Source organism: Anticarsia gemmatalis, chromosome 4 (assembly GCF_050436995.1).
Source record: "Anticarsia gemmatalis isolate Benzon Research Colony breed Stoneville strain chromosome 4, ilAntGemm2 primary, whole genome shotgun sequence".
Lineage (NCBI taxonomy): Eukaryota > Metazoa > Arthropoda > Insecta > Lepidoptera > Erebidae > Anticarsia > Anticarsia gemmatalis.
The window spans coordinates 14,236,674-14,257,436 of record NC_134748.1 but is presented as its reverse complement, the minus strand read 5'-3'; the positions used below and the strand labels follow the sequence as shown (position 1 = coordinate 14,257,436).

General features: G+C 35.3%; 1 protein-coding gene across 1 annotated transcript in view; it reads left to right on the top strand.

Annotated features, from left to right (window-relative positions):
• Nucleotides 1-19,625, top strand: part of AstC-R2 (Allatostatin C receptor 2) — a 158,598-nt gene extending 138,973 nt beyond the window's left edge. The window contains exons 4-6 of the mRNA XM_076113897.1: nt 7,638-7,677; nt 16,281-16,325; nt 17,903-19,625. Coding sequence (XP_075970012.1) covers nt 17,950-19,188 — 1,239 coding nt within the window. The 5' untranslated portion in view covers nt 7,638-7,677; nt 16,281-16,325; nt 17,903-17,949 and the 3' untranslated portion in view covers nt 19,189-19,625. The remainder of the gene's footprint in view (nt 1-7,637; nt 7,678-16,280; nt 16,326-17,902) is intronic.
• Nucleotides 19,626-20,763: the final 1,138 nt, after the last annotated feature.

Here is a 20,763-nt window from a genome sequence, read left to right as displayed (position 1 = left end):
TAATAGGCTTTTAGTTTCAGATGTTTTTCACTTAAACTCTCAAAAATTGTTGATTAGGACTGCTTTTTCAAAACACAATAGTTTTTTTAATTACATATTGCTACTTCAATTCTAAATAAGTAAACTTACAACAATAAATACAACAGTGGATTCACGCGAGCAGAGCCACATGCGTCAGCTAGTAATAAATAAATGACGGCATGCCAGCAACTATTGTCTACATACAATTGCATTTTATTACGTAACCTAGTGTCCATTATGTACTAAACTATTTGAAAAAACTCTCAAAACCACAAGAAAACTAAGGCTATTGAACTAATTCACCACAAAAACAAATTAACACGCAATCTTGATTCCTACTTATTTATACGCGAAAATTAATCCAATTTTCTTCTAAAAATAGAGGGTATTCGGAACTTAATTCGTCGGATATTGGACAAAGAATTTAAGTGAGTGGTGGGAGCGGATATTGAAGAATAGACAGTCATCCGCGCGGCTGTCGACTCAGCCCACTGAGCTCCACGGCTGGCGAGTGTGGCAAGTGTGGTGAAATGCCTTCCCTAGGACTATCGGCAAATCTATTTCTAGTGGAGGATTTATGTGGTTGACTGTGGAGATGTTTAAAGAAATTGATGTGTATATTGGAAGTGCAGTACGATTAAATAGTTTAACTTTAAAGAAAAGAAATAGAGTACGTGATTCATATTTGTACGTTTTGTTTAGGTTAGATTTCGTATACTATGTGCTCAGAAAATATCATATATGGCCGTATCATCTGAGAAAAGTTGCAAAAGTATTTGCAATGAAAATCTTTCTAACATTTTGTCCCTAACATATACAACAAAAACTCAAAATCACAATCTTTTCGAAATATTGAAGCATGTATTTTTAAAATACTGCAGCGAAAGAATTTAAAAAATCTCCCTAAAGTGAAGGACTTTGCATACATTTTCCCCTTTTTAGTGGAAATCTTTTCTTCGGGCAACACTGATTAGGGACGATTAATATTCCAATTTGAGGGTAGATGGAAAAAATAATGGCTTGCCATTGTGCGTCGGGAGAGACCATCGTTCTTCAGATAATAAGATCACTTGTTTACTCACCAATTTATTTATACCAGTCAATGTTTTCTAAAGTGAATGGCAAAATTGGTTTACCCGATTTGAGTATGAGCTAGCTTATTATGATAGTAAAGTCTTGTTATTAACTTTAGAGTAAAATAGTTAGTCAGCTGTTTTGTGCCTGTAGTTAAATGGTATGTACCAAGTATTTTAAATTGTTCTGACATTTCTATACTTGTTATTTATAGTACCTCCTCATAAAGAAACGAATGGTATAAGTACTTACAATAAAAGTCAACTGTACCCTTGAAAGAAACAACAGACCCAATGAAACAATAATGTAGTAAACGAAAACTTATTCAACTCCAAGGCTAAGAAACAAACTAAATCAAGAAGTAAGAAAACATCAAAAAAACCCGAACTGTAGCGAAAAAGCCGAACTCAAATAAAAATAATTCACTTCGGTCCAGACTTACGACAATAAAACATAAACTGTTGGAGTTTTCACAGAAAAAATCCTCCACGTTTGTTTCAATAAGTCTTGTCAAATGAGACAAGTGCGCGTTGGTCTTATTGCAAACCCTGCACTTGGCCCCTTATTGAAATAAAACCTTACAACCCACCACTGAAAAACCAACCTTATCTCTTCAACCTTAAAGTCTATTTCACTTTGTCATGTTGTTCAACAGCTGACTCATCACATAACCAAAATTGAACTAAGTCGTAATAAATATAAGGTTGGAAATAGTTTGCAGTAGATATTCAAAGCTGGGTTTAGGAAGAAATAGTTGCGATCGCAAAGAAGATGGATTAAGCTGGGCACGATAAGGGCGTAGTCTGGTACTAAAGCGTCTAGGCTAAGTTGTTCGGAGGTCATTGACCCTAGTGCTAACGGTCGCAGGTTTTGAATATAAATTAATACTGCAATTATAGAAAATTTATTACTTGATGATGCAGCTGTAGATGATGTCTAGGTTCTGTTATGAATTAGAAATGGAATAAATGGTTTATGGTAAAAGTTTTGTTCTTTAATCTTTGCCTAAATGCCTTGTCCAAGTTTTATTCATATAATTTAAAAGTCAAGTTAAGATTCTAGTGTGAGATGCGATGCATATTTTAATAACACAATTTTGTTTCTTTACATTCAAATAAAAAAAAACTTCTATTATTGCGAATATAACCAGACAAACTCTTCACTAATATCTAAAAGAACACTTAAAAGTAACCTTGACTAACACAAAAACCTGAACTTAGGTTTTTTCATAAACTATTTAAGGCAATCTTTAGACTGAAATTCCCAAGTAATTATCCTTAAACCTAATGACTAGTCGTGCAGACGTAAATGGAGGCACAAATACTTTCCTAGAGCGAAGCATTACGACGTGGGCGTCTGTCACCGGCAGAGAGCTATTGATTGATGGCCGTGACCGGGCGCCGCCAAATGAGCCGATAAACCGCGCAAATTAAACGTTTTGTTTACAAAGCTTTTGTAATCTTATTAATATTATAAATGGGAAAATTTGTTAGAACTGTTACACCAATAACTGAGTGTTTTAATGGGCACATAGAGAGTTTGTACCCGGAAAAACTTTCTATGCGAAAGAAGTCTTTTAGTCTTTTAGCTTTTTCAGGATACCCGAAATTCTTAAGTATGTGTTTGTAACGATTTCTTGGTTACACCGATTTTAATTACATTTTGCAGGGTATTTCTATCATATTTGCTGAAGACGCGGAAACCAAAACAGGCTACTTTATGTATTAAAATCTAAGCAGCTTAAATCGCAAATATAATTAAAAACGACCAAAACCGCGAGTCAGATAGTATGTCATAGAAAGGCTTCAACTAAGATGTTAAGAAATTAAAAGTTTGTTCAAAAAATAAAAAGTTGAAAATCTTTGAAGTTTTATTTTTATTATAAACGGCTATTTTTGTAGTAATTAGGGTAAAGTTGAGTCACAAGAATTTTAATTTGGCGTAACTCTTAGATTTATAATTGTAGTAACTTTGTCTCCAGCGAGTTTTTTTGTTATAACGTCATCTCATAATCGTAGGCTAAATATTGGAATTCATACGTAATCCAAAATTTTACCTACGAATGTTTAGTGTTTAAATAATTTAGCTTAACTCAGCAGTTACGAATATCAGTTTGTTAGTAATCGACGTAAGAAAATCTAGTAAAAACCCGTCTGTACGATCGAAGACCACTTATCAATTAGACCACAAGATGTTTTGTTCTCATATTATTAAGTTTAAGATGTGGACTGTAATCGTTTTAGGATATTTCTACTAGGTTTGAGAACAAAAAACTAGTTGAAATTGCTTAATCGACATCCATAAACAAACCGATACAAAACTTAAAAACATTCAAACAATAATCTAACACAAGCCTAGAATAAACCTAGTCTATATCAAATTAGTCGTTCATTAAGACAAACACACCATGTATTGTACTCAGTAAGTATGTAGTGGTAATAAATAGGGCTCAGTCTGACTATGAAGATGTCTGGCTCTCTACGTGAGGGAAAGAACGCGTAACGTAAAATATGTGTCTACGTTGAGAGAGGAGTTACTTTTGTGCCTTAAAAAATATAATATATTATGTATAGGGCTTGACAGAATTATAAGTAAAATAGATCATTGAGAATTTTGTGAGGATGGATAGATGAATTATGATAAAACAATTTAACGATTTACGAAAAACATTATAGTATGATTATGAGCAGTGATAGCCGAGTTATTTAAGTTGTACCATCCACGCAAGTGGTCGAGGGTTTGATGTTACTTTAACAGAAATACACATTGTAACTTAACACCATACAAAAGTTTTACAAAACATTATTACTATACAGAACTCTATTAAAATATGGCCTCAGAAGAATAGGTAACTTTCTAATACAAGTTTCATAACACGTATACGTATTGTTCGTTAAAATAAATTAATTCAAAGAGAAAAACTTTTCGAAATATTTCGCTCCCGAAATAGCCTCATTCAATCTTCTTCAGGCTTCAGACACCTCGTGTTATTTTCATTCTAAAAATATATGCTGAGAATATTTAGATTTGTACGATAATATTCCATAAAAAGATGCTATGTTATTTGAATCAAAGATATTGAGTAAATATCAAAGGGTATGTTTTGTTAAAAATATATACTTCGATGAATCTCTTTACGTATGTAATCTGCGCTGCGTCGTATTTCTTAGAATTTTATAGATACTTTTTGTATCCACTTATATGTCCTACTGCCAGGAAAAACCAAATTCTTCACATTGATTGAAATGCTTTCTATATGCGACTATAATTAAGCCTTTAAAATGTAACGTGAAAATTTGATTCTGAAATTGTGAAGTTTAATAAAGTCAAATAATTTAAATCGCAATTTAATCATACGAGTATTTGCAACTTACTTTTGATTTCGAAATAAACGGTCTCAACCAGAATTTTACAAACAGAATTTATTTTCTCATATTCACAAGTTATTTTCGTAACGGTATTTGATTTATTTGTTTTCCTAACTTATGTAATAATGAAAGTTTCACAATGAACGCTTGTTTTTCGTCAAGGTCAGAAAATATTGAATATATCATCGAAATACTGAGTTATTTATAAACTTACATGCACTACATATATGTATAAGTAACAGCACTGCTTACCCATCCTACCATATTTCGTAAAAAAGGCGCACTGCTGGGCAAGGGTCTCCTCCCGAAATGAGGGAGGGGTTAGGTCTTGCGTCCCCACGCTGGCTAAATACGGGTGTATATGATTCTGTCCGTATGTTACGCATTCATAGCTAAACCACTGAACCAATTTTCATAAAATTTTGATCGGAGTTAGTCAAAGCTCGGAGTCAAACATACACGTAAGCGGAGTCACGTGGGTCAGTTAGTATCAAAAAACACGTTTTTCAACATGTAGTAATTATATCTAACTGAAATAACTTACGAAAAATGTGACTGTAGGTAAACAAAATTACAAGAGTTTAAATCGTGCGGAACATTTAATTTCATGCACATTAGTCCCGTAAGTCCCGAAACACCCTTTCTGCGATCGAATTATACCCAAATTACGTCACTGAAAAACGCAGATAGGTATAATCTGTTTTAAGATAGCAATTTGGAACTTCATCCTTTTTGTTCAATACTTATGCAAAACATTTTTTTAAAGACACCTTCCGCTCTTAGAATTACTATTCATTCTTATTATAATATTTATTTAATTAACGAATAATTAATCTGATCTAGTTGTAAATTACAACCTCCTAACTTGTTTGTTTGTTTGTCGTATGGTTAGTGGTCAACCTAGTGTCAAAGTTGTTCAAGCCGTCCGAGAGGCCTTTGACGTGGCTTATCGACTGTTATCTAAGTAGACAACAGCCGGGACCGACTTTTAACGTGCCCTCCGAAGCACGGAGACGCCCAGTTCAAATACCACTATGCGGTCACCCATCTATGGAACGGCCGCGCCAATGGTTGCTTCACCCACAGATCGTTTACCGACCGGTGAGCGCAACTGGCTATGGGCGCTCAACCTCCTAACTTACTTGCTATCGCTAGAAAAATATGAAAAAACCCCTCGTTCACCAGAAACTCTTTAATCTAATCCTTAAACCTTTATTAATTTAACTAACCGTTCAGAAGAGGAATTTAAAATAGATGTAATTTGTCTTTAGATGTTGACTGAACCGTCTGAACACTGAACAATAATGCTGGAGGTGGCAATTTGAATAATGTTATTCATGACTCGACCGCCACCTCCACTGCTGAAGGGAATTTGTTTTTAAATCATGGACGCTAATGAAATAAGCTTGGTTATTATATGATTTTAAGTTTATAATATTCTTATTTAATGTTTATAGTTGGTTGATGAGAAAGGTAATTATTTATACATTCAGTTATAAGATTGGTTGAGCATTTTACATGTAAATTTCAGGACTGTGTGATTCTTTATGTCGTGTGATTAAAAGTGTTTATCGAAGTGAAGTGCAATTGTTAGAGTGATTGCATTTCTCATTAGGTGGTGTAATAAGTTCGTATTCTATAGACTCCCAAATTTTAGTAATAGTTGTTCTTTGTGGTCGTTTCGTTCGATTACTACCGCAATTGAATTCTATGCAAAAAAACTAGTTTCACTCAAACCATGGCTTCAGGTTAAAAAAGTAAAAATCACACTAATATTAACTATAGTAAGTTATATGCCTAGTTTCATTTATGCTAACAATCCGTAAGCCTCTACATAACTAGAAATAACAAGTTTTAAACTTAAAGTAGCATAAAACTAAACCAATACATTATTTTCAACGGAAACTCGTTACAAAATGGACTAATCTAGTGGATTATCTCGCCAACATAAAATGCAAATGTGTTAGGTGGGAAGTGGTAAAATCAACAGCTACCTGATGGATGGAGACCGAAGGCAGGTGAGGCCTACCCGCCCACATTACTACGTACTAATCACTACATGTATTTGTGAAACTAAGCGCTTCAAACATTCTAGGTGATGAGATTTTAATTACATTTTGGTAGAAAAAGTATATGGTAAGTAAGTATTTTTTTGGTATCAAATTGCCGAAAAAATCAAGCTTAATGTAATATGGTTGTTGCTTGGTCTCTGCCATATGTAACTTCCATTTAAATGTCTGTGTCAAATGACTATGGAAATCGTTTGCCTGACAAGGAACTCAAAAATACGTAATTAAATGCATTTTTAAATAACAGCAGTGGGACAGCACCGGGTTATGAATATGCGATAGATATACGGTAAATACGTGACCTATCAATGCCTAGTTAAAAATGATAACGGTTAAAAGTATACTATTAAATGCAAAACACATAATCTTTAATAATATGCTCATAGATAAAACTAAACAATGAGAAATTACATCGGTCATAGGCACCAACAATCAGTTGGACCCCTTAAACGATCAGTCGTTTAAGTCTAAGTTAAAAAACAAATATATCGACACAACATATTTTTTCTTTAGGCCGACTATTTGTAAAGTATCTAGAAAAAGGTGATCTTTATAATCCTTCAACACCTTTAAGTATCTTGCAGCATAGCTAACAAAATTACACCCACAATAAAAATGATTGTGCAGTATAAAATAATATGAAGTCAAAAATAACTGGATGAACGCAGCGCGCGTACTAATCTCTCGCAGAGATAAATTCAATCTGTTCGGGATTCAATCCAATCATGTGCTTATATACACGTAGTGTTTTGTTTTATATGAACTTGTTACACGGTTGAAATACTGTGTTTGTTATAGTGATGATGATTTCGAATTACTATGTACGATTATGAAGTTCTGGTAGTGTGAATTGGAGTTTTTTAATGGATAGATTTTGAGTCCTTTGGTTTTTTTGATGCCTGTTTTCAGAGAATAGATGCAACTTTAAAAATTTAACGAATTCGTAATTTTTTTAGACGAAAGGACTAATCCCCTCTTCAATTCAGAAGTAGATGTTGGCCTAGCAAGTGGGCTGAAGTTAATAAGTTAAAAAACCCAAATAAATTGGGTCTTTGGCTGAGATTTTGAGAATACAATAAACTAATATACATTTTGTTTGTTACAGATTTCGGCATGATGATTCCCTTGAAGTTACCAGTTCTTAGGTTAGTATACCACAAATATATTTTTATAAAAAAGTTTCAGATACAAATATTGCATTCTATTAAAACTCTAATTATATTTGTGTTTGTTTTTGTGCTATCTTCCCAATGTTATACCCACTTGCCGAAAAAAGTCTCTCGTCTGCGTCTTTTTCAAATCTCAATACAAATTACGGTTCAGAATTTTTCAATTTGCACCTCGGCACCCAAAATGAAATGAAACCAATAGAAAAAAATCTAAATTCACCACGTGTGATTGCATTATAAATTCAATAAGACACTACAGAGCTACACTTTTGGCTGAAATAAGATTTTTTCTCTCCATTTATATACTTGACTTTATTTAGTCAAGTAATTGAAAAGAAAATAGACTTTTGGCAGCTGTTTTTCGATTTATTCAACTGATAAATAGATTTGAAAACATGTTTGTAATAAAAACCGATATGAATTATTTATATTTTCTATTTTTATCTTGAATCCTTGAAGGCTTTTTTACGCTACCTTCAATTTGGTCTGACTGTGATTCAAACTCATATACTATTACTTCGTAAACTACTAAAGCCAATATAAATAAATAGTTTTAAAACAGCTGTGTATCGCCTCAGCCTACTTCTAATCCAGCAAAAAGACGTAAAAGTTTATGTTTATACTACAGCGATCAGAAAACTGAAAAATCTACCGATTAATAGACACGTAATAGTCGATAACTTTACTTCTAAAGTAAAAACTAATGCTCATCCCACAGAGCGCCGCAATAATAATAGCAAGGTGACCACGTAAACCATCACGTCAAACAAGCAAAAGAAAATTAAGTGCCTCTGATACCTTTGGGAATTTCCACCGTGACCCTTAAATAAAGGTCACGTTACCACAAATACACTTCAACACTAAAAAGCTCTTACAATTTAAAATATTCCCATTCAGTAGGCATTAAAATAGTTTCGATGTAGCCGATCGTAGAGCCTCCTACTTTATGCGACCTAAGTGCTACGCCACGGCCTACGTCGTAGCAAATTGCTACGGCCATTTCATTACTAAAATGTGAGTTTTATTTTAGCGGTTTTGCGATAGGCGATAAATAAAATTTAAAACGTCGATAGGTAATAACATTTACATATTACAGAGAAAACGCTTTTTAAAGACATTTTGTTTAAATCGACTGCCTCTGTGGTCCGAACAGCACGCGATGCGTGCGATGAATGGCAAAACATTTTTTATTTCATATACCTCTATCTAATCCTTGTTAAAATAACATACGTTTGCTACAATTAGTTGCACCCTCATTTAGTCAGACAAAAAAGGGTGGGCCAGAATAGGAGACGTTTTTCATTTCAAGGGCTAAATTTACCTACTTTCCTGTACAGTTTTCGCGATGTATTTTCGAATGTCAGAGGTCATGCCCTTGGTCGGCTCAGCTGTATGGGACCCATGGGAGTCTCATGGTTACTTACGTAATGGGGAATAGGGAGGACCATCTATTTCTTTAAGCGACGATAGCTATGTTGGTTTACTAACAATTGATGGTACGGGAAATTCCCAAGAGAAGAAGATAAATTGAGGTGTTTTGAGAAATATGGTACTGTTGTTGTTGTTAGTATTAACCTCACTGACATAAATACTTAGACTGACGGACTATTTTTAGCTGAATACCGTACAAATAGAAACCTAAAAGAGCTTGTGTTGGAAAAATTATCTAATTCATTTTGGTTTGCTTTCTGTATAATCTTGCCCTGAAAACTCGTTTGGCGAGCTAAAATTTTTATTAACAAGATAAAAAAAGTAAAACACAAACGACTTAAAAATGCGTTTTTTATATGATCCATTAATAGTAGCCTAGAATATGATAAATTTCGATGAAAAGGCTTTTCCTTATTACAAACTTGGCTTAGCGTAGAGTATATAGAAACACAATGGTGATATTATTAACCCACCCTTTTGAGAAAAAGTAACGAGATATTACAAATATTGGCAAAGATACGTTAAACTTTATAACGAGATAGAAACTCGATGTAATAGCGAGTGCCGAAATAAAATCTTTATTTGTTAGAAAGTGTTTCGTAAAGAAAATTGACACTGTTATGAACTTGTGTACCAATATAGCTCTGTATGGTACGATGGTAAAGGGAATTTTCCACCTGCGAAGCGAAGAGAACAGAAAAACATAGTAAAATTGTACAATTAATTAATTTAATGGATATCATTTTTGGTAGTTATTTTTATTATATACATACACATTATCGCACCTTTTGTATCCGGAGGTAGGCAGAGATGTATAAATACTATTACGTTATTTGTTTTTTTTTTGTATTGAAGGTCAAATGTGTAAAAATCTTGTGTACCATTTTGAAGATTTTGACTATTTTTTTGCAACGATAAGCTAAACGGATATTGTTTTCGCCTCGCTTCACCAGTGGAAAATAACCTTAACACAAGCTATCGAGAACAGTCGTAAACGTTAGTATCAGAAAACGATCATTTTTATATGGCGGCTTGTTCAGGAACATTGTTCAGCTGGTAACTGTTTTGTTCTGATTTTGTAATATTCATATCTCAAGGGAACAACAAGGGCTTCCCTTTTTTCGTTTCAAAATTTTTTTGTTGCCTAAATATATGATGTTATAAGCGTTACCAAAATTATTTGCGGCGTCTTCAGAAAAATACAAATAGATTGATTCTAAACATAACGCTTTAAGTTTACCATCGTGTTGCTTCCAAGAATTTATCAAAAATAGAAATTTTTGCTGTACTCCGCCCTCTGGTACATGCAAAAATATTTTTGTTATAATGTTGAATGTCAAACGTTAGCTAATTGATAGCACCGAGGATAGAAAATTGCGTTACTGATTCTAAATTCTACTAATTCCAAAACTCATTGCCATTACCTACTACTGATATAATTGTAAATTATTAACCCTTCAAATACCGACCATAAATCTCGAATTCCCCTAAAACTGGTGGTATTTACAATCTGAACCTTATCCCAGCTACTTTAAGGAGTGTATCACATCACTTATTAACTAGTAGGATGGTTACTTGCCAAGTAATTCTGCAATATTGAACTGCTCCTAAGGGAGACCACAATTCGGCCGACTGAATCCACTGCGCTAAATATTTGATACTATAGCACGGCTAGCTTGAAGTGTTTTCTGAAAGTAGGTCCTATAATGTTAAGTTACTGGTCAGTACCGGTTTAATCTTTTTGTGGGTAAATTTTTAACAGATTGTCAAAGTTTACTACCTGGTTTTTATGTTTGAGTTGTAGATTTTTTTCAGCAGGCACTACTTGTATAATTTAAACATCTTGCATAACAATGAATGATCTAACAATTACGACATAATCTTAGCCTACAATATTTCTATTTCAAATCCATCAATGCAATTAATACCACGCAGATTTCTTTGCGAAATTCGTCTTTTAACATTAGTATACCAAACGGGTTTAACCTAAAATAAGATTTTAAAAGACCTATAATTTTACCCAAAAAATATTCTTATTTGTCACAAGAACCTTTATTTTAAGAACCCAAGTACTTCTAGATCAAAAACCCGAAACCCGTGAATCTCAAAGGCTTCCAAGAGGCTTGCATTAGTCGCTCACAAAGGACAGAGCCGAGGCGTTGCTGCTGAACAAAAAGGTAAACAACACAAAGAGTCACCCTGATGAAGTGTTGCGGAGAACGCGACGGAGATCAGAATATACATCAGTTAGGTCACTACTTCTTAAGAAATGCGCTTGATATTTTGTTGCATAGTTTCAGTTATTTCAATATGACTTGTAGAATGTTTCAGTATTGTTTTTGAAGTTTTGATTTTAGAAGTTTTTCTGTTCTAATGGTCTTTTATATTTAACTTGCAGCTATACATTAAGAACAAAATACTGTTCTTGTATTTTACTGTTTTATCGTTATTATTACAATAGGTTCTTTTTTGACTATCTGCTAGATTTTACAAATAAATGGTAAAACTAAATTGTAGTGGTAAAACCCACACACAATAAAGTACACAACAAACACAATAATTTGAGGTAAATTCACTCTGTATCATTGATTACTATGATAATACCTCTATATGTTACAGTATTTTACACAAATGAGTGTTTTGATTTTGTAACTAATACATTTTTGCTCACAACAAACTACCAAATATTTACACGAAAAATATCTAAACTAATTATTTAAATTATAAATATAAAAGATTCGTAAATTACCAACTAAATCAATTCATTAATCGCACCATAACGGCCACAAATCCCCAAATCCATTTCTAAAACTTTCTGAATTCGCTACGATTAAAATTCAGTCCGAACGTTCCTTTATCTTTATCTAGGTCGTATTTAAATAGATATAAAACGTAACAATGAACAATGTACAGCAGAACATCGCAAATCTTGTTTGATGGCTGTATGTTCTCATTAATCATGTTTACGACGCGACTGTGGAAATAGCGACGCGCGCGCATATGTGTACTTTATTGTATTATGTTTGTAGCGAAATGTCTACTTTATAACAAGAACGTGCGGATTTTTAACGTGTTTATTTTAAAGAAAGTATGTAGCCTGTGTTTTACGGCGGTTGTTCAATGTCTACGACAATTGAACAACCGGCTTTAAGCGTCGCTAAAACGCTAAGCTTCCTTAAAATCAATGTTCAGTGGTTTAGTCGTGAAACAGATAGACTTAATTATTTTAGGTATCAGTATGAATTGTGGCGTCTTATGAAATTCCAGAGCGATTAGAAATACTATTGAAACGATATATGTCTGACAGGCTTAATTAAAATTTTAGCATTTTTTCAATTTTTACTGGCGATTCATACTGAAACAGCGTATAAATCTACACAATAGATAAAAATTTAGAATCTTGGGAAGTTATTTAATCTCTACAATTAAAATTAGTTTCGAGAATAAGTCGCACTACCACTAAATAATTTATCTATAGAAATGAAGAAAGTGGTTTAGTTTGGCACCTCCCACTCCAGTAGTCACAAGTTCAAACCCGAGGCAACACACTAATGACTTTTCGAAGTTATGTGTGAAATAATTATCATACATCGTGATGAATGAAACCTTGCATGCCTAAAATTTATTTAATACATTTAATGAGGGCATGCAAAGTTCTCAACCCGCACTAGACCAGCGTGGTGGAATCAAGGCCTAACCCCTTCCTAGTTTGGGAGGAGACCCTGCTCTGCAGGGGGACATTAATAGGTTATAAACAAAGAAATCAAAAATTACTACAAGGACGATTCTATATCGCGTGCACGGAACCTACCAACCAATATAGATAATGTGTTGACAGAGCATGCGACAGATGATTGACAGTTTGACAACATACATGTTTGATATTAGTTATTACGAATATATTACTGTTGCTCGATTCTCTACTACTATCGACTAAGGACAACCGGCTTGTCATCGAGAAATTTTGTATGAAAATCTGATCAGCGCCTCTGACGGGCGTCGTAGGAACAATTTTGGCAGTACATTCTAAATGTCAAACTCTCGATACTCGACAGTACAGATTATACAGAATTGCTCTACTGTTGTTACGTGTGGATGAACGTACTTGGTATAATAGTCGTACAGCTTTACGAATCTACTTCGAAAACGCAGGATTTTAAATGAAACTAAAGAACAATTTGTTTAGCTAGGAGCTAAAGTCTGGATTGATTATCTAGACTTTTAACAATCTAATTTACAAACTCATTGAAACTCTACGCTTGTTTTAAACACTAAATCAATATTCGTTAAAAGGGAACCTAAATGAAATCAAAAAAAACTAAATAGCCTTACGACTTGCAGCTATCGAAATTAAATAAATACACATCTTTGGGCAAATTACATACGATGGTCTGATTCCACACTGAACTTCTACTATGGTAATCAGACAACTGATAAACAAACTTATATACTTCTAAAAACGAACATAGATAAACTTATATCTAATATCGAAAGTTCATTCCACAGGTATTTGTCCTGTCTGGGATTGGAACGCACGACAGCGCATATTTAGGATTACTTTAACCGTTGAGCAAAATCTTATAACCATAGATAATCATCATCATTTTTTGAGGAACCATTAAGAGGGCAGTTTGGAAGTTAAAAACAATGGAATCATGAAATTGTCTAACCTCAGCGCGACCCTTACAAAAACAATAGCGCTATAATACAATATTAATTGTCCTTTCACTGCGGAACACAATATCGTCAAATTATAAGACATTGTCGAAAGTTTTTGATTATGCCCCATTTTTTCACACTGACCTATTTGTAAAGCCTCATATTTATTTATAGACTTGGCGTCTGCTAGATAAAGTAACTACAAATGTATATTATTACTAGCTGACCCGGCAAACGTTGTTTTGCCATAAAAATTAAAAAAAAAGTGTCACTTAGGGGCATGGAAAATAGATGTTGGCCGATTCTCAGACCTAATCAATATGCTCACAAAATTTCATGGGAATCGGTCAAGCCGTTTCGGAGGAGTACGGTAACCAAAAATGGTGACGCGAGAATTTTATATATTAGATTTCTGAGAATTTTTGTTGGTGATTTGTTTTCCGACACTAGTTTAACCTTTCAAACTATTCATTTTCACCAACAAATATTCCATATCTACACAAAAACCCCCACTTCATATTAACGGTCAAGTTATCTCCCTACACACATAAGGTAGGTGACAGACATAAGGCTCTCATAAACCCGGGTGTAAACACTCGTAAAACTTTAATAGATTTATTATCTCACACATACAGCGACTTACGACTTTTCCTTATGTTCACATTGACCTCTTAAAATATTATATTTAGTAAACAAACGTAATACTTATACGATATACAAGGCCTTGCTCATAAGTCTAAATAAAAAAATCAGATATAGAATTTGCTGGATTGAAGGTCTAATTCATCCTTCGTTAGGGACGAGACCCTTGCCCAGCAATGAACAGTAATGGGTTAAAAAAATCATAATTCTTTTCAAGATTTAGGCTTTTGTTCAGTTTTACAGTTTTCAGGTATTTTGTATCACTGTGATGATAGATTTTCCATATTTAAGTACACAACACGTATGTTGGTTTTAAATCGCAAAATCGTAATAAACTCGAATGGAGGAAAAAGTTTTTTAAGGAAAGTACCACCCGCGGCAGGGCGTCATTTTATGTAGATGTTTCACCGTAAAACCGTGAATTTGAAATCAATTCAATGAATTAATTCAAACATTAATCAAAACAAAACAATAACTATCAACACATAGAAAACATACTGCATACAGCTGCCACGCATCCGCCACGCACGCAACACGCACACATCACGCAACACAGAGCTATTCTTTCCCTATACAATAATCATATTGAAGTAAACACGTCGACCATACAACTGACAGATTGCCTTGTGTATTCTACAATAACGGGATTTCAAGCAAAACTGTAATATCTCTAAAGACAATTTTATTGCAAACTAAAAATAAAGTCCGAAATAAGGGAGATTTCCTACCACTAGCAACTGTTGACAACCAGTTAGCTACCGAAATATCTGGACTTAGGTTTCTGAATCAAGCAAAGTGTTTATTGAATCTCTTAGTTTTTAGTCGTAATATTCTCAATAGCAGCTCAGAATTTAGTAACGTGCCCTATAAATGGCCAGTAGACTCGACTCCTATTACTTGGGACTAAATAATTTTAATAGCGACATGGTTGTATTGCATACAACTTTGCCTACACCTTTGGATATAACAAGCGTAGTGCTACTTTTGTATGCATTTATATTTCGTGTACACATAGAATATTTGAAAAATTATAAAAAAAATCATCAATGCGTTAAACCTCATTAAGGAATAGCTTTAGGTTTAAATACCACTAGATTTCCTTTCGAAAACTAAAAGCCTTGTATAGACGTGTTTGTATTTATTTATTGCTGTAAAGCGTTATAATTATACCGCGAGAATACACAATGTTTAGTACAGCGCTCTTGTTTCAAACCGTTCTGACTAATGACCCATCATTAAATTGAGCTTAAACCTAACCTTTTCCACTATTAAATGTGGATTAATTAATCACGGGAATATTTAGCTCATGATATTAGAATACTGTGTTGTTGTAGCCATTATTATAAGAGAATATTGTTATAAGATCAAAATATTTAACTAATAATTGCAATTCCGACCGTGAACAAAGTTTCACGACAACATACAGAATAAAGAGACTTCACGTCACAATATTAACGATATGCTCGTATATTCTAAGATTTGCTTCGATGCTTGTACAATTATCTCTATAATATCCAGTCGATAAAACGTAAACCTATTAACGAAAATAAATTTGAAGAAACCACCTCTTTCACTATTTAAAAATCCCGGACTGTTACTATTGCAGAACACGTAAAAAAAGTCTACACGAAACGGCCAGCTACAAAAACAAAAAAATATTCCCCAGTCATTCAGGAAACAAAACCAGTAATCTGGCATATAATAACACTTAACCTAACTCCGGTATAATACCTACATATGTTTTTATTTCCCTGTACGATTATTACGAACGTAAAGCTACCGATAAAGGTAGCACCTTTTCAATTCTACCGTTACAACAAGCTAACGACAGCGTTTCTTTGTTTCAGACGTGTAGCGGCACACTTCAACAAATAATCGTGCTGACACAAAATGTAAGTAGATTTTATACCTATTCCTTTTGTTGTTTCAAGAGATTATAATAAGCATTTTGCTTAATAAAAAGCTGGATGCAGGCTCTGAAATAAAAGACTTGAAGTAAACTTAAACTAGTTATTACAATCTTTGCTTAATCAAGTTTGAAAGTATTAGTGAAACTATACTAAACACGAATAGACTAGTCTGAGCGAACGCCATGTTAATAATAAGGTACTTTAAAGTTTTGAGAATACTGTAATGTCCCAAAATACTATTCGAAAAATAATTAAATCCGCACTTGCGGTCAGCTGGGTGAAGTCATTTGGATGGTAGGTACCAAAAACTGGTTGTCATCAACTAAATAATAAACTTGCCTGCCTGCTTTTTTCGCCGAGAATTTTTAAATTCAACCCAGTTATACATACAAATTTTGATCAAATACCACTAATAGACAATCTATGAATAGACTGCGGCAAAAGTTGCTTACCTTACTATCGGTAAGGTTAGCAACTTTTATCTAGGGTTATCATTTAGAATGTAACAGGCTCTCGACAAATCGAATTTATTTTTAGCGCCATTTCAACGCTGAGGCTCTCCCACGCACACTTCGCTCCCATATCAATATTCACAAGATATTTCACTAGAATGTTATAATAAAATCACTTAAATGATTTATCAGTTAGGCTTCGAATTTCAGGCACCTCTCGGGCTTCTTTCAGGCATTTTTCAGGCACTTTTGTATGAGCAACAATAAACGACCTTATGATATAGCCACTCGTTCAACGATGATAAATCATATTCATAGAAATGTAAAAAATATTAATTTTTAATATTCGATCCGAAATGTATATTGAATTTCGAAAAAGCTGTATAAAGCGCATTCAACAAATTAAGTATGTGTTCGGTCGTGCGAGTTGATTAAAATAGTTGGAATTATCGACGTTTTAATATAAAAAATTCAGTAGAAATTCACAAGCTATCTTTTTTTATAACTTTTATAACTGTCGCAATGCAAAAATTTCATCTGATTATGAGAACTAACGTGAATAATGCTTTGATAGGGCTTTGCATAACTGTTGCAAAGACCAGGATCGCAAGACTGCCTCTACATTATACCTAACAATTAGAACAAGCAAAATTCATATTTTTTGGAAACTTGACATATTAAATGATTGCTTAAAAATCGTTTCAAGAATTAACTATGTATTAAAAAACATTGACTTATTAAAAAATACGAATTTTGATCATGAACCACATATAAACACATATTTATTTTAGCTACCCCACTCTCAAACCCCGCCCACTGCGTCACACACTCTTTTCCTTTTTATTTTTTTAGGATAAACCCAACAATGATTACGAAACAAAATACCACATCCGAACACATGTAATTAAAACGAATGTTATATTGTTGCGCATATTCTGAGCTGTATTTATCTGCTCCCAGTAATCCGATCACACAACAGACCGCCCCGATTATTTTAATTACCGTCTGATGTAATTAAAATCTAATGCAAACTGTACGAACGCCAGTTTTTTCACAATCCTCCGGATAAAACGACGAGAGTTTACACTAGACATTTTTTTGTTGCAGGTAACTAATTTCTTCAATAAAACCTCGTAGTCTTCTGTATCGTCACAATGGAGCTGGAAGATGTGGAGATGTACCGCGGCGGCAACTACTCGTACGATGAGAACGGCACTTATAACGGCACCTTCGAGAACTGTCCCAACATCAACCTGCCCGTCGTGTACGTCGTCACTCAGGTGCTCTACGCCCTGGTCTGCGTCGTCGGTCTACTCGGAAACACCCTCGTTATCTACGTGGTGCTCCGCTACTCCAAGATGCAGACTGTCACCAACATGTACATCGTGAACCTGGCCATAGCAGACGAATGCTTCCTCATCGGTATACCGTTCCTCATAACGACAATGTCTCTCCGCGCCTGGCCTTTCGGACGGTTCATGTGCAAAGCGTACATGATCTCCACTGGAATCAATCAGTTCACGAGTAGTATTTTCTTGTGTATTATGAGTGCCGATAGATACATAGCAGTGTGCCATCCTATCGCAGCGCCGCGGCTGCGCACGCCATTCGTGTCTCGCGTGGTGTCTGCAGCCGCCTGGACCGCATCAGCTCTCGTTATGACCCCTATATTCATGTATACGACTTTGATACCGACTGAAAATGGATTGTCTTGTAACATCGTCTGGCCGGAGCGTGAGTTTAACAAAGGACAAACATCTTTCACGCTGTACTCCTTCGCACTCGGCTTTGCCGCACCGCTCACTCTTATCTTCGTGTTCTACTGCCTCGTTATACGAAAACTGAAGACAGTCGGCCCAAAGAACAAATCGAAGGAAAAGAAACGATCTCATAGAAAGGTGACCAAGCTCGTGTTGACCGTTATAGCTGTGTATGTGTTGTGCTGGCTGCCGTACTGGGCGTTCCAAGTGGCGCTCATCTATTCACCACCTACAGAGTGCGCTAGTCGGATCACCATAACTGTGTTCTTGGTGGCGGCCTGCTTCAGCTACAGCAACTCGGCGATGAATCCGATCCTCTACGCTTTCTTGTCGGATAACTTTAAGAAGAGTTTCCTGAAGGCGTGCACGTGTGCCGCCGGCAAGGATGTGAACGCGACGTTACATGTGGAGAACAGTGTGATACCGAGGAAACGCGCGGCGAGAGCGCAAGCCCGTGCTCTGGAGTCGCGTGGTGCGTTGTCCGTGGCTGCAGGGGGAGGATCGCGCTCCGAAGCCTCCACAGCGCTGACGTCGAAGTCAGTGGCGGCGAGCGAGGCGGTGCCGCTGGAGGCGCGGCCGGCCACGCTGACCCCGCTGATAGCCACCAACGGGCTGACGCACACGCGGCTCTGAGTGAGGGCCTCTCGCCGTCGCGAGCCCTCCAGCGCCATGCTCGAGGAAGACACGCTAATCGTGTCGATCGATTAGAGCAGTAAGACTGTATGTGTAGTGTGAGCGCGCTCGCGGCGCCGCGCGGCCCGAGCCCTGCCTCGCGCCGCCGCCGCGCGCTCGGCACCACTTTTCTACCGGTTCAAGTTTATTATAACATAGTGTAAGTGACGGACAGTTGTCCCGTTTATTGTATAAAGTTTAATATGTCATTGTATGGAGTCGATTCGGCCTGGGGTTGTAACGATGAATTTACTAAAATGTAATTTTTTATCGCATAGCGAATGTAAGGTTTACTGTTTGTATACCAGTAATTAAGATGTAAAAAAAGTTGTACATATCGTGTAAATATTCGTAAAATTGACATAATGTCACAGTTGTAATAAAATTACGTTCGTGAAAATGTGTATTGTGGTTGTTATTTATTGTGAACCTTATTACCTTTGGAATAAAGGTGAGTATTGTGTGTGTGTACGAGTGTATGAGACAGTGGGTTGATATGAATAAATGACTAGTATTTGGAACATTTACGAGGCGGTTGTTTCTGTTGAGTATGTTTTATACGCAGTACTGCGCACACATCAAATCTTTGTTTAGAACGATTGTACACAGAAGCACACGTTTAACGTGCTCGTTACATTTTATTGCTGATGGTTAATGAAGTAAGGGAAATTTACTTGAACGATGTTGTTTAATGGAAAGGGATTTTAGGATACGAGCTAAGATATCTTCATATACGACTGTCTTGAACACTGAGGAGCTGACAAACAACACACTCGTGTTATGGCCGATGTTACTTCACATCCCGTTTGACACGAAGAACGACTTACATTTTCTTTGTATGTACGCGTCATAAAAATAAAGCCAGATTTTAAATAAAAAAAGTGTTAAGAAATATATGATGTTAGAAATGGTACTGACAATAATTCATCTTAACGACGACGAAATAATAGTTAGCAAATAAATCTAAAAGATGGTAATTGATCTTACGTTACTACAGAAAGTTTTGGGTTCGAATCCCATCTAATGCATTGGCAATGTGGGACCATTTATAACAAGTCGTTGAGCTTAGCAAGATTGCGTAAAAGAACCAGTAATCTGAACAAAAATCTAAAGAATTCTAATCTTAATCTGCAACATCAGTCAAACGTGTTATTTCTAGAACATTGGCGGAGTCCAAACAAACGTGTACTGTAACAAACACCAACTTCAATCTCTTGAAGCCAACATAAATCATTTGTTTAAAAAATATACTTACAAAAATACACGCTATTATTGTTGGCTTCACCCGTTACTGTGAACGAGGTAAAGGTGGGTATATATTGGAACATTTAGCTCGATTCTCTACTACTATCGACTACCGACAACCGGCTTCCCATCGAGAAATTTGTGTTAGTGCCTCTGAAGGGTGTCGTAGGAACTATTTTGGCAGTACATTCTAAATGTCAAACTCTCGAAACTCGTCAGTACATATTATACAGAATTGTGCTACAGATTGAATCGAACCGAAATCGAATTAACCTATGGGGTAGTTATATA